Source organism: Euwallacea similis, chromosome 3 (genome assembly GCF_039881205.1).
Source record: "Euwallacea similis isolate ESF13 chromosome 3, ESF131.1, whole genome shotgun sequence".
Classification (NCBI taxonomy): domain Eukaryota; kingdom Metazoa; phylum Arthropoda; class Insecta; order Coleoptera; family Curculionidae; genus Euwallacea; species Euwallacea similis.
Genome location: NC_089611.1, coordinates 2,839,868 through 2,852,869, shown reverse-complemented (window position 1 = coordinate 2,852,869; position 13,002 = coordinate 2,839,868). Strand labels below are relative to the sequence as shown.

At 34.2% G+C, this 13,002-nt stretch overlaps 2 protein-coding genes across 3 annotated transcripts; one reads left to right on the top strand and one right to left on the bottom strand.

Annotated features, from left to right (window-relative positions):
- Nucleotides 1-2,607: 2,607 nt before the first annotated feature.
- On the bottom strand, nucleotides 2,608-4,609 carry Not11 (CCR4-NOT transcription complex subunit 11). The gene is made up of 9 exons (XM_066407025.1): nucleotides 4,453-4,609; nucleotides 4,299-4,390; nucleotides 3,970-4,241; nucleotides 3,746-3,918; nucleotides 3,571-3,697; nucleotides 3,315-3,524; nucleotides 3,123-3,262; nucleotides 2,904-3,069; nucleotides 2,608-2,843 (listed from the first exon to the last, which is right to left on the bottom strand). The coding sequence occupies exons 1-9, from the start codon at nucleotides 4,488-4,490 to the stop codon at nucleotides 2,691-2,693; spliced, it is 1,371 nt and encodes a 456-aa protein (XP_066263122.1). The 5' UTR covers nucleotides 4,491-4,609; the 3' UTR covers nucleotides 2,608-2,690.
- A 194-nt stretch (nucleotides 4,610-4,803) lies between these two features.
- Klp98A (kinesin-like protein 98A) lies at nucleotides 4,804-12,255 on the top strand. Of its 2 annotated transcripts, XM_066406272.1 has the most exons (19): nucleotides 4,804-5,005; nucleotides 5,067-5,136; nucleotides 6,473-6,691; nucleotides 6,749-7,005; nucleotides 7,058-7,187; nucleotides 7,243-7,731; nucleotides 7,781-7,957; nucleotides 8,081-8,141; nucleotides 8,243-8,531; nucleotides 8,587-8,779; nucleotides 8,831-8,968; nucleotides 9,023-9,157; nucleotides 9,345-9,461; nucleotides 9,516-9,745; nucleotides 9,796-10,234; nucleotides 10,511-10,672; nucleotides 10,729-10,795; nucleotides 10,854-11,032; nucleotides 11,089-12,255. In XM_066406272.1, exons 1-19 carry the CDS (start codon nucleotides 4,959-4,961, stop codon nucleotides 11,317-11,319), a joined length of 3,630 nt encoding a protein of 1,209 aa, XP_066262369.1. In that variant the 5' UTR covers nucleotides 4,804-4,958; the 3' UTR covers nucleotides 11,320-12,255. The 2 variants fall into 2 exon arrangements, with proteins under 2 accessions (XP_066262369.1, XP_066262370.1); XM_066406273.1 differs by lacking the exon at nucleotides 9,023-9,157.
- Nucleotides 12,256-13,002: the final 747 nt, after the last annotated feature.

The window sequence follows — 13,002 nt, the reverse complement described above, 5'->3', positions numbered from 1 at the left end:
AAGAATATGTGGTATTCCTATTTAAAACATAAATATGTAAGTAAATTTTCTTATATTAATTTACGGAAATAAACATAAACGAAGTACCTCGAAATCCGATTACTGATAGATGTCGTTACTGTTTAATGTTTTAGTTTGGCGAGAAGAAATCCGCAGGTGCTTACAAGACGGGTTTATAGATTGCACCACAAGTAAAAATCAATAAGTTGAGAAAAATTTTCGTTGGTTCATTTAATGATAAAGTATATTTATGAGTAAATTCATAAATACGAAAATTTTGCAATAACTTGAGGTGTTCTTTAATCCACCTAAAGTAAAAAACCCTTAAACCTGCCAATGGTGATACGCCGAAGAGGATATTTTATACTCCTAATGGATAGATAAATTAAATGGAACGATGCCTTGCTCGTTACTAATCAATTTTTATTAAAGAACTCATTTGTAATCGTAATAATTATTAATAAAGAGGATAAATAATGTAGTAAATTGCAATACTGTTCTTCCACAAACAAAAAAATAAGTTACGACCCGAAAAATACATTTCTTATTTTAAAGACAACTTCATCGAAAAATAAGTCAGAGGCTTTTTTAGATTTTCGATTATTAGGCTTTCGAGAGTTGCATAATAATTGTGATCTGATAATTAATGCCATAAAAATGTACGATGTAAGATATAAGGTAAGGATATGGCGATCCTATAAGGAAAATTATTCCTTTACCAAATTGCCCAGAATTTGTATTTTTTTAAATTGATAGTACGTTTCTGACGCATGCAGGCAATTATTTAAATATTTGCAATAAATATACAAACATAATTCTACTTCTCGATAGACCTTCTAAAGGCTTTTTTACCATTCATTTTTATATTGGAAATTATTGGGAACTCTATTTTAATATTGTGTAGAAAAGACAAAACATAATTTTTTGTAGAGAAATTGTATGCCTGGCGAAAATTTTACAAGAGACAAAAAAGTTTTAAAATAAAGTCAGTTTGTGGCAGAAAAAAATTAAAGTCATTCGTACAGGGGATAACAAAAATACAAACTTTTATTTACTAACCGAGCATCATTTTTAATATTTCCGCGCATTAAAAAAAAGATCCCACTCATGTCAAAATCCGCCAAATTATGTAGTAATTCTTAGTTCGAAAATTAACAAAAATCGAAAGAAACGTTCAGTAATTATTTCAAAAAAACGATATTATTTTGAGAAACTTGATGCCTTGCAGCAGCAAAACGAAGCAACATTGCATATATGTAGATAGGTTTGCTTCGAACGCCTTATTTTTGGTTCGGAAATTTTTGGTCAAGCGTTGTTTAGTCATTTTAGAGACACCTAGTACATAATAAATAATCCATTAAAGTTTTTAGTTTAATTATGTAATATTTAAATTGGCACATACAAAATAGGTTTAATTTAAGAATTTAAAAGCGCCTCTGAGGTCTATTAATTCGTTTTAATGTTATGTTAAGATTTTGAAATAACTTTTGTTAGTACACTAATGAGAATCGGCGATTTTGAAGTCAAGAATAATTTTTTGAAACACTTCAAAGTATAAGAAAATATATTTTATTTTATTTTCAACACCCAAGGTTATTTCTAATGAGACTGTTGTAGTAACTGACGTTTTAAGGTTTTATTAAGAATATTATGTTACGACGACGGGAAATATGGATTTGAATTAAAATTCCTGAACCATTCGAATGATTGGCAAACAGATATTCAATTAGCAAAATTGGTAGTAATCCTGAACGTGCGAGAGGTCTGTGCCACCAGGACGAAACACAACTTCTCTCTTGATAAATTTCAAAATATTTCGAAAATTTTTGATTTTATTGGTCATCACAGATAACTTAGATTTTCAGTTTAAACCTGACTGAAAGTTGTTGCTTTGGTAAGCAATCAAGAATATCATGAGAGTTTCGTAAGCATTCAAAATATCGTTAAATATGGTTTTAATACATAAATGTTTTAAGTCCAGGGACAAGTCGAATGGTGCTGTTGTAATGGTATGACTATTAAATCTTGTTCCAAAATTCTAAGAGAATGTGTTGCTTTCTAGTAATTCCTCAAATTAACCTAAACACAATTTGTGTTAAATCTCAAAACTTAGTGGCGCCTGTAAGTTTTATTGTATCCAAATAATACAATTATAGTTTTATTTTTGAGGTTATCTTCGCTTTTTTTCACAAAATTTTTATTTCTTCCATGTTTTATGCTACTGTGTTAAATTTCTCTGTATAAGCTATACAATGTCGACTCCATATTAAGCAATGATCGAGACAAATTTTACTTAATTTTCTCTACTTCTTTATCGTGAAATTTGATATATGAATATTGTAAAAAAGTTCTTTTTTACAATATTCATTCATTCATTTTCAACAAAATTGGTCCTCAATATAAATTAGATTATAAATAAGTATAATCGTGTCTTTTATTGATCAGAAATTGATTGTGTTAACTAAATTATTTCTTATTTGATTAAAGGAGGGTTTTTCATCAGTTGCTAGATAGAGAAAATTTACCAAGGGTAATTGGAAAATCAGTCATAACCCCCCAACCTCTGCAGTAATACTGAAGTGGTTAAAAAATGTTGATTGAAAGCAGTCTTATATGAACAATATTTTATTTTATCATAGAAAGAATACAGTATTAAAATCACTTAAAAACAATATGAACACACTAACAATTCAACCATCCGATTTGGTCTTACTGCTAGAAGTGGGTGATGATAACAAACCCAATTCGCCAGATTCCAGCTGTTTAAGCAACCTGAATAAAGCTGCCGCCTCTCTTATTCGACTGAATTCAATACAAAACGCTTGTACCTCTATAAACAACTCCTAAAATTCGTCAGAATTAATTAGGAAAAACTGCCAAAAATTGCATTACAATAGTGTTACTTGAACGTTAATAATTTTATTGCGGATTAAGGATTGCAGAAACACGCATACCAGCCTCACAAGCCTGTTCTGCATGTACCTGTCCTTGATCGTTTCGCAAGTCGATATGCAATTGGAAATGTAGAGATGGACGAATTCTGTAGGCAGATCTACAGTCGTCGTCAGTCTTGAAGAACAAGAATGTTAATTCATTTCAAAAATGAATGAGGGATGTTTTACCTATTAACCACCTCCATTGAATGCAAGGACATCTCCATATTCACCAAAACACTGAAATACTCGGTTATTTGCTTGGATTGCATAAGCTTTAGCAACACTTCAATAGCAATTAAGGGGTTATTTTCCACCAATTCTGGCAGCTAAAATACTATCTCGTTACAAACCATCATAATTATTATTAAAAATAGCCACCTTAGATGGAGTTAAACCAATGTGATATACCAATTTAGGTTCTTTTTCTAGCTCACCCAGCAACTGTTGCTGTTGAGGAAGTGAGAGGGCAGATTTATAAGCTTTATTCATTAGTTGTCTTGCTTCATAGCCCGCAACATCAGGTACGCACATGGTAGCATCATAGAATACCAAATGCTCTTTTGGATTTGTAAGATTCAACCACACTAACTGTAAACTACCTTGGAAATTGAAGTTTTATTAAAGTGTTTTTTACCTCATCTTGGCAATTTAATAGTGGCGGGGCTGGAGTTACAAATTCCGGTTTATAGACGCGATTTATAGGGGCATTTTCCCCTGTGGCTAGTTTGGTTACAATCTCTCTTAGAGGGGTTTCTGGAAGCCTGTATTTAATAAGTTATAATTGCTTTTTAGTTAGCATAGAGGCTTACTCTTTATTAGCTGTTTTGTCTGGTAACGAAAAAATTACAGGAATGCCTGATTTGCTAGTCATAGGCAGCTCTAACTGTTTTTCTGCTAATGATAATCGCAGGGCGCTTAAATCAACACTACTTTTTGGAGGTGTGTCTGAGTTTATGATTTGATAAGCAGTTCTTTTAAGGAGCTATAAAGGCATAATTTAGTTATTAGTTAATCTCAAGCAAATTGGACTCACAATATCCTTAGGTACATCAGATATTAACTGTGTAATAAAGTGTTTTTCAACATCACCCAGCCTGGGCAACTGGCCAGCATACTCTAATTTTGGAGCCCCCACAGTACTATGTTGTTCAGGAGGGAATAAAATGTGAATAAACACACTGCCAAATGGGTTGTTAACTAAACTTTCTCCCCTATATAATTCATGAAGAACAGTAATGGCGGCCAATCGCTGCTCTTTTTCGGGAAGCAGGTCATTTTGTAATAACATTACCAGGCAAGTGGCTACTACAAAAGCAGTTAACATTTGTAAGATTTGATGTAAAAAGAATGTGCCCCACATACCCTGAAAGTGGTCCGATTTGTCGAATTTCTTGTTCACATCGTTTACTAGGGCTTCGAGAGTGTGGATCTTCACATTTGAGGGCTCAAAAATGCTTTAAGAGAGGTGGTTGCAAGGTTTTAAGGGTTTTAAATTGTGGAGACTGAGATTACTTACTCGAATAAGAGGTTGCATTGGTCTACAGTAAGCCCCATTGGAGATTGCGAGTTAAATGGCAAAGAGCAGGAAAAACATGTTTTTAAGTCGTTTGTGTAATAGAAAGTTCGAGTTTTTCAAATAACAAATTTAGTATTAGAAAATCAAAACCCAACCTAAGAAATTGAGATGTTTTAGTTTTTCTGGTAAGTATGCAACATGCAATACGCATGTCGGTTGTGTCTACCCTGAAAATTGTACCTCTTATTTAAGCGATTATGTTGGACAAGGACAAAACAGATTCTCGACGATATATTGAAGATATGTCAATTTGACATTTATAACTAGTCATGACACAGAACGTCACGCATTGTTGTTTTTGTTCATCCGCTGCAATACAACATCACAACTCAAGGTGAAAACTACATACGATTTAAACAGGTAATTCCCATAAATAAAGCAAGAATAATGTTAAATTCCTCAATTATGTTGTTTGAATAAGTGATAATTCAGTTAATTCTACAAAAATGGCATCGGTGAAAGTGGCCGTCCGTGTGAGGCCCTTCAACCAAAGGTAGAAATTGCATGCATGGATGAACCAGCGTTTTGTTCATGTATTTTAATTTCTTTTCTAGAGAAAAGGATATGGATGCACAACTTATTATTCAAATGGACGGCAAGAAAACGGGTATATGGAACTGCAAGGTGGGTCCTTGTTGGCTGGGTTGCTAATGTTAAATGTAGGACAAAGTTTTGGCAGGCATTTTGTACAGCCTCTATCAACATATCTGTTGCTGTACTTTGTGGTTTGATCCATAGTTTCATATACAAAACAGCCGTAAATAGAGAAAATGTTTAGATACTTTATGGGAAATTTGAATTAAACAAGTAGGAGAGGTAAATGGGATACTCCTTGGGAATATTTAATTGGTTTGCAAAGAAACTAAGAGTTGTTCTTATTCAAACCATGCAGTCTAGAATATGGTCTAGAGATAACGGTGTAAATTTTGTACTTGGTGAAAATTAAAAAATGATTAGACTTATAATCTAAAGAAGTTCGCTTTCCATAGCATGCTCATATCAGAATTGTACAGGTAAAAATTAAATCACATGATCATATAATTTAAAGAAGTTCTTTTTCTAATCCCTATAGAATAATATGGCATTTATTAAGTAAATATAAACATGTCAAAAAGGAAAAATGCAAACATTCTAATGTGACTGAATGGATTTAGTTTTTTTTCAAAAGTAGCCCTTTTACATCTACTATCTTAAACCCCATATTTCTATCCTTAGAGATATATTAAATAGCTTAACAAACAAATCAAAATGTTATATATAAGGTCTTCCCTAAGCAAATAGCAAAAATTTAAGGACATATTCTTCCAGTGAAAATGAGAAAAAAGTTTCTATATACAAGTCTGAAATGGTTTCATTGCTAAAATACAGGGTGTTAAAAAAAAGGTGTATTCAAAAGGATTTGGCAATTATTTAAAAGACGATAGGAATGATGTATTTGCTAGTACTCTTATTAAATCATATTTGTAGATATTTAAATTAGTGAAATGACTGGCTATTTTGGGAATAATTCAGGAATAATACCATCTCATTTTACAGAAGTAAAAATTGTAATTGTGGTGAAAGTTGCTTAATGCCCATTACATTTTATTGCTAATTTGTAATTATATAATCTGTTGCCTGTTAATTAGAGATGGCACCAGTATTATTTTCAAGGAACTTATTAAGTTTCTTTGTTTCTAGGTTTCTTTTTTAAAGGGTTGAGGTATAATCTTCTGACGTAACATTTTATTTTTAATATTCTAAAAACATAGAGTTATAATAATTTAATGTGAAGCTAATTGCCCCTATGTACTATGGAGATTTAGAACACCATGAGGTTAAAAAAACCATACATATGTAATACCTCATTGCCAATGTACTTTTTGGAGTAAAATGCTCATATGTTTATTTATTTCACTGAAGTTTAATTTTTGTCTTTATTTTAACTGAAAGTGGATTTTAATATGCTATTTTTCTGCAGGCAAATACAAGAGATGAAAACATTAGATATAAAGAATTCACATTCGACCACTCTTACTGGTCCCATGACAATCAATCAAACACCTTTGCTTCTCAAGAAATGGTTTATACGGATTTGGGCACTGAAGTAGTGGATTGTGCCTTTCAGGGCTACAATGCCTGCGTCTTTGCCTATGGCCAAACTGGGAGTGGAAAAACCTTTACCATGATGGGCTCACCAGTAAGAAACTTTCCAATAAAATTATTGTCCGTAGCAATGCAATAATTCTTACTTTAGGATAATCAAGGTCTCATACCTCGAATATGCAAAGCATTATTTGAAAGGATGAGTGAGAACTCAAAGAGAGGTACTACCCATAATGTGCAAGTTAGTTATTTAGAGATTTATAAGGAAAGGGTGGCTGATTTGCTTATAAACCAAAAGGAGAATAGCAATTTGAAAGTTAGAGAGCACCCAAAAAAGGGGCCTTACGTGCAGAATTTGACTACGTATTTGGTGGCTAATTATGGGCACATTCAGGAGTGTATGATGAAGTAAGGCGTTCTATAGAATGTTCATTTTGGATGGCTACAGAATAATTTTCAGAGGAAATTCACATAGGACTACCGCCTCAACTAACATGAATGATGTCAGTAGCCGCAGTCATGCAATTTTTACTATCACATTCGTTCAAGCAAGCTATTGCAATGGAATCCCCAGTGAAACTGTTTCCAAAGTTAGATTTTTTTGGTTACTTAAATGTCTTGAGTGACTGAACTCACTCATTTCAGATCCATCTTGTGGATCTTGCTGGAAGTGAAAGGGCTGACACCACAGGGGCCACAGGCCTGAGACTCAAAGAAGGGGCGCATATCAACAAATCTCTAGTCACTCTAGGATCCGTAATATCAGCCCTTGCAGAACTGTCAATTTTGGACCCAAAAGAGTCCAATGGTCAGAAAAAATCCTCTTTTATCCCTTACAGAGATTCAGTTCTGACTTGGCTACTTAAGGACAGCTTAGGAGGTAATTCCAAGACTATAATGATCGCAGCCATTAGCCCTGCAGACTGCAACTATGGGGAGACTTTAAGCACTTTGCGTTACGCGAATCGTGCTAAGAATATAATTAATAAGCCAACAATTAACGAGGATCCGAATGTGAAATTGATCAGGGAATTAAGGGATGAGATCAGCAAACTCAAAGGGTTGATGTTCTGTGAACAGAGATCTGACCTGAGACTGGCCCAGCAGATTCAAGAAAAAGAAACTAGAGAAAAGGTTGGTTGGTAATATTTGAGGATATTGTAGATCCTTTTTTGTTATGTAGGAGTTAACAGAAGAATGGACTGGAAAATGGAGGGAGGCGCAGGAGATTTTGAGGGAGCAGACGGCTTTAGGGTTGAGGAAATCAGGAGCTGGAGTGGTGTTAGACTCAGACAGACCTCATTTGGTGGCGATTGATGACAATCCTCTAAGTACAGGGGTGACCCTTTATCATCTAAAGGTTAGTTCAAGTTTTCACAATAGTAATGTGAGATTACAAAATGGTTTGGTTCAGGTAATGGCAATTTTGCTTCAGAAGATTGACTAGAGTAATTCATGAAGTAATTGGAATTATTTGTTGTAGGAAGGAACAACAAGCATAGGTTCGGGAAATTCAGAAGTACAACAAGATATTGTGTTACGGGGTAAGTTGATCAAGAAAATTCAATGACGCATCTTTTTCCATCATCCCCCTCCCATAGTGTTGTCAGAAATAACTGATTTAGTTATTCATTTTGTCCAATAGGTGCTGGTATGGAGCCTGAACATTGCACGATTACCTTTCACAACGGAACAGCTACATTAATCCCCAAACCTGGAGCGTATATCATGCTCAACAACCAACTCCTAGAATCTCCAGCTAAACTATCTCAAGGCTGCATCATTTTCTTCGGAAAAGCACACTTTTTCAGATTCAACGATCCTGCTGAAGCTGCCGAGCTTAGGAAAGGTGAAAAAACTCGTAATTTGGCCAGATTGAGTTTACTCAGCTGGTCCACCCCCGATTTGGCACAATCGATGGAAAATTTACACTCGTTAGTATTCATTTTAATGTAGTTTTTTGTGCTGAGATTTTAATGAATTTTGTAGCGCCGAAGATGATAAAGTTGAAATGGACTTGCAGAGAGAGCGATTGGAGAGGGAAAAGGAGCAATTTGAAAAAGAGCAGGAGCAGTTTGAGAAGAGCAAAGAGGCATTTGAGATGAGGAAGAAAAGTTTGGAAGAGGCTCAAGCGAAGCTTGCGTCAGAGAAGAGACTAGTGGAAAAGGATTATGCAGAGCAGGTAAATTTACTAAACATTTCTAGAAAAATTGTGAATGATAATGATTTGTAGACCAAGCAAATGCATAAGAATTGGATACAGCTGACTGAGCAACAAAGAGATAGGGAGAAGGACTTGAAAAGAAGGGAGCAAGAGCTAATTTTCCAGAGACAGCAATTGGAACATGATCGAATGCAAGTTCTGGGGGAGGTAAGTACTTTCTTTGAGATTTTTGAATAGAGCCAGGAATTATTTTTTGTTTAGATTAATGGAGACTGGGGCACGTTGCAAAAATTGCGTTCAGATTTTCTGTCCAAGTTTAAGGACACTTGTAAAATGGTCTCCGCGTATGCAAGTGATATCAGTTTTCCCGATTCTCGGTCCAAAGTTTTGTTTCAGGTATTTTTTTGTTTTATTGTTTTGTTTTACTAATCCTTAGAGATTTATCAAGTAACAACATTTTTATGAAATACTGGGCTTGAGTTGAAAATCTTACTAACCTTCATAATGTAATTATGCTTCATTTTTATTATTCATCCCAAAATTTAATCTTTAAGTAGTTTTGTACACAAAACGGTTTTTTCAGGAATTGGCGGCAAAGTCCCAAAATACTCCTTTATCAGACAGTGAAGGTGATAGTTTAATAGAAATATTGAACACTATAAGAGCGCCAGATGTGATACAAAAGCTTGTAAATCACCACGTAATTTTTCCTATTCTCAGAAAGTTTTTCTGTTAAAAATTAATTCTTTTTAAGCGCAAAGAGTTGGCGGAATTACAAGTAGAACTCAATCGGCGAGTGCAAACGCTCTGCGATCGCCAGAAAAGCGTAGAGGAAATCGATCAGAAGCTCGTAGGAATAGTCAGCGACCAGGCTAACTTAAATCTAAATGACTTTGAGAAAAATCAAAGTATTTGTGATTTAAGAGACTCATTGGCCAAGAGGACTGAAGAGGAATTGGCGCAAATCGAACAAAAAAAACAAGGGTAAATGTTATTAACTAAAAAAGTCATATTTAAAAAACATTTCTCTTCAGCCTCACTTTAAATCTCAAGAAAGTCAACTCGGTAGAACCCCCCACCACACCTCCCTCCTCAACTGAAGCTACAACTTTAAGCAGTGCCACGTATCACACAGCCCCAAACAGTTGCGGAACTCCTCCAGAATATGGAAACACCTTCGAGCCTCCAGGTATAGATCCTCTGATGAGCGACAGTGGGGTGGAATTGAGAGCATCCTCTGTCCGGACTCAACCCGAGGAGAGTTGTGACGATTTATCCAGCAATGAGGGGATGATCAGTGATTCCCAATCGACGAGTTCAATAGAAAATCATTCACCCATTTCAAGGAAAAATCGCAGGAAAGATGCAGAGACTTTGAGGCGACTGTCGTATAAAATATCGCAGCACAAAGGGACAATTATGCGAAATTTAGATAATCAAGTGCAAAGGGGGAATTTGGATAAGCAAATTGCGGTAGGTTTTTTGATATAGGTACCTAAAATGAATATCTTAAGTTGTGATCTGGAATTGGTTTTCCTCTTTGTTAGAACAGGCTTAATGAACAATTTCTGATAATCTGTACCTGACTTTATAAATAGCAAATGCCTTAGAAAAACTTGGACATAGGTCGCATATAAAAATTGAGGGTTTTCTATGATTTGCTCAAAAATATTACCCGATTTTATATTGATTTCGAGATTGATTTATGAAATTTGATATAAAATCATCCAAGCTCTCTTATTATTTCAGTATCTGCAAGAACTTCAACGTCAATACATGGCGATAAAATATGGTTGTTCCTCCTTCTTGTCTCCAGCATTGGAACATCCATTGCAGGATTTAGATAGTCCCAGCCCCATCAAACCTTTACATACTGGATCCACTAGTGCCTTGTATTCTTCGTCAGTCCAAGTAAGAAATTCGTTTTGAAGTGGGCATAATTAATTATGCTTATTTCTCTCCCATAGAATCATAATAATAGGTTACCACTGTATAATCAATACCTCTATAGGTCAATGCCTTCAATAGCAACTGGTAGGTTCATGTTTCGCTTTCAGTAGTTCAGTGTTGTTTTGCATAAAAAATATTTTAGGTCTCGACTGTGATTCTATTGTCAGTATAACTGATTACTGCCTAAGAGGGGCTGGCACCAAAACTCACTACGAGTATGAAATTCGAATATCTACAGTGGATGAGAGATGGTCAGTTTTAAGACGCTATAGCCGGTTTAGGGATCTGCACATTGCCATGAAGGCGCGCTATAAAGACAAGGTAAGTTGTCACCCTTTTTTTTATGTTCTTAGCAGAAAAATTTGGGTTTTTTTAAGGTTTCCTCAATTTCCTTTCCATCAAAAACCCTTTTTGGCAACACGGAAACTGTGGCTCAATCACGGAAGCGCCAGTTAGAATTTTATCTCAAGCGGTTAATTGACACTTGTAAGTCACTGCCCAGTTGCCCATTGGCTTACGGTGGACCAATCACCAAAACAGCATTAGTCACTTTTTCGCCGTTTTTCCGCAAGGGAGTGTTCGAGAATGGTAAATATGGAACTTCATGATGGCGCTTGTAATTGGCCTTTTCTGTTCATTTTCCTTTTTTTTAAATATAGCTTCCTTGCCCAGTTATATTAATATGTTTTGTTATCAGGGTGATTCACAATGCAATGGACACAAAACAGGTGCGTGTAGACAATCTCAAAACAAATTGATTTTTCATATAAATATTTTATTTATGTATGCGGTTGCTGAGATATTAGTCTCAGAAAATATGTTAAAATTTTTGAAAAAATATATATATTTCTGTAATGCCTTAAAATAACATAGCTAAATTTTGATAATGTATTTCTTTTATTGACATCTTTAGTTGATACAAAATTGAAGTGATTGATAGCTCAAGGAGAGGTGGCTTAAGGGTGGGTTATCTTTGAAATTGTATTAATTTCTAATTCTATTAATATACAATTAAGGTCTATCAGTTTTTGACTCATTTGCAGGTCCTTTACAAGCACTTGTTTCTTGTCCATTGTGTTGCGAATCACCTTGTATATTTAAAGTATTATATTAATGATTACCTTAAGTTTTACCAAGTCTTTTCTAACATAGTCAATGAGGGCGTTTAGTGCAATTAACGGTTACCTGAGTAGATGTCCAAATAGTAGTAATATAATAAGTATAAAACCTAAATCAAATAATTTTTACAAGTCAATAAAGAAATATATGAGACAGTTAATAATCAATTAAATTTAGGTTTTTTAAGACTGTAAAGACGTATTAAACGGTGATATGATAAGTGTTATCTGCAAGATTCAGGTGTCGTCTCTTGCAGTTTTAAAAGTGACATTATAGTGTCAAATATGTTACAGACTGCTAATAACTCTGATTTATTGTTACACTGTGTCGAATTATTTATTATGGAATTTTATATTTGATATATTTAATGAAGTGTGATTGTGAGATTATTATGTTAAATAAAGTAATTTTTATTTTATTGAGAATGTCTCCTTTCATTTCAATATTTCAAAGGTCACTGCGTAACTCTTAAATTGAGAAAATCAATAGTGCAAATTATTTTAAAAATATGTTTTTAGGTGCAGCAAAAAAGAATTTTATCTTTCGTCAAGTAAAAAAATAAAATATGATGCATAATGAAGGCACCTTGACATCTGATAATGTTTTTTTGTTCACAATGTGAACTCTGAATATTCGTTAATTTCATATTTTAAAATGTTTTAAAGATGAGTTTTCTGATATTACTAAGGTAGTAAGTACGTTGAGTAACTTTACTAAAAGCTCTGTAGATTAAATTATAATTCGAATTTACCACCAGACCTCATATTTAACTTTGACCAATCAGAATTTTCCATTTGAAAAATATGGCGCCCCGCAATGACTTCAACATTCCAAAATGCTGCATAAAACAATGAAAAATCTCAAAAAATACCTATAATTATGTAAAATAGGCTAAAACACATTAGGGAACGTGCAAAACAATCAATAACCACTGAATTTAAAGTTTATCTTATACTAAAAAGCCAAAAACACCGCGGTATTCAGTTTAGGACTCGTCACTCTGATAATGCTAATTTCTTACCTTACTTTTCCGCCTCAAAGATGCTCTCTTTGAAAAACACGTACTTGAAGATTGTAGAAACACTATACGCCACTCAAGTTTGTCCAATTAACCGGAATTTTAACTAAAAACGCGTTTAAAAGTAGGAAATAACCGGAGCTTTTCTCAACAA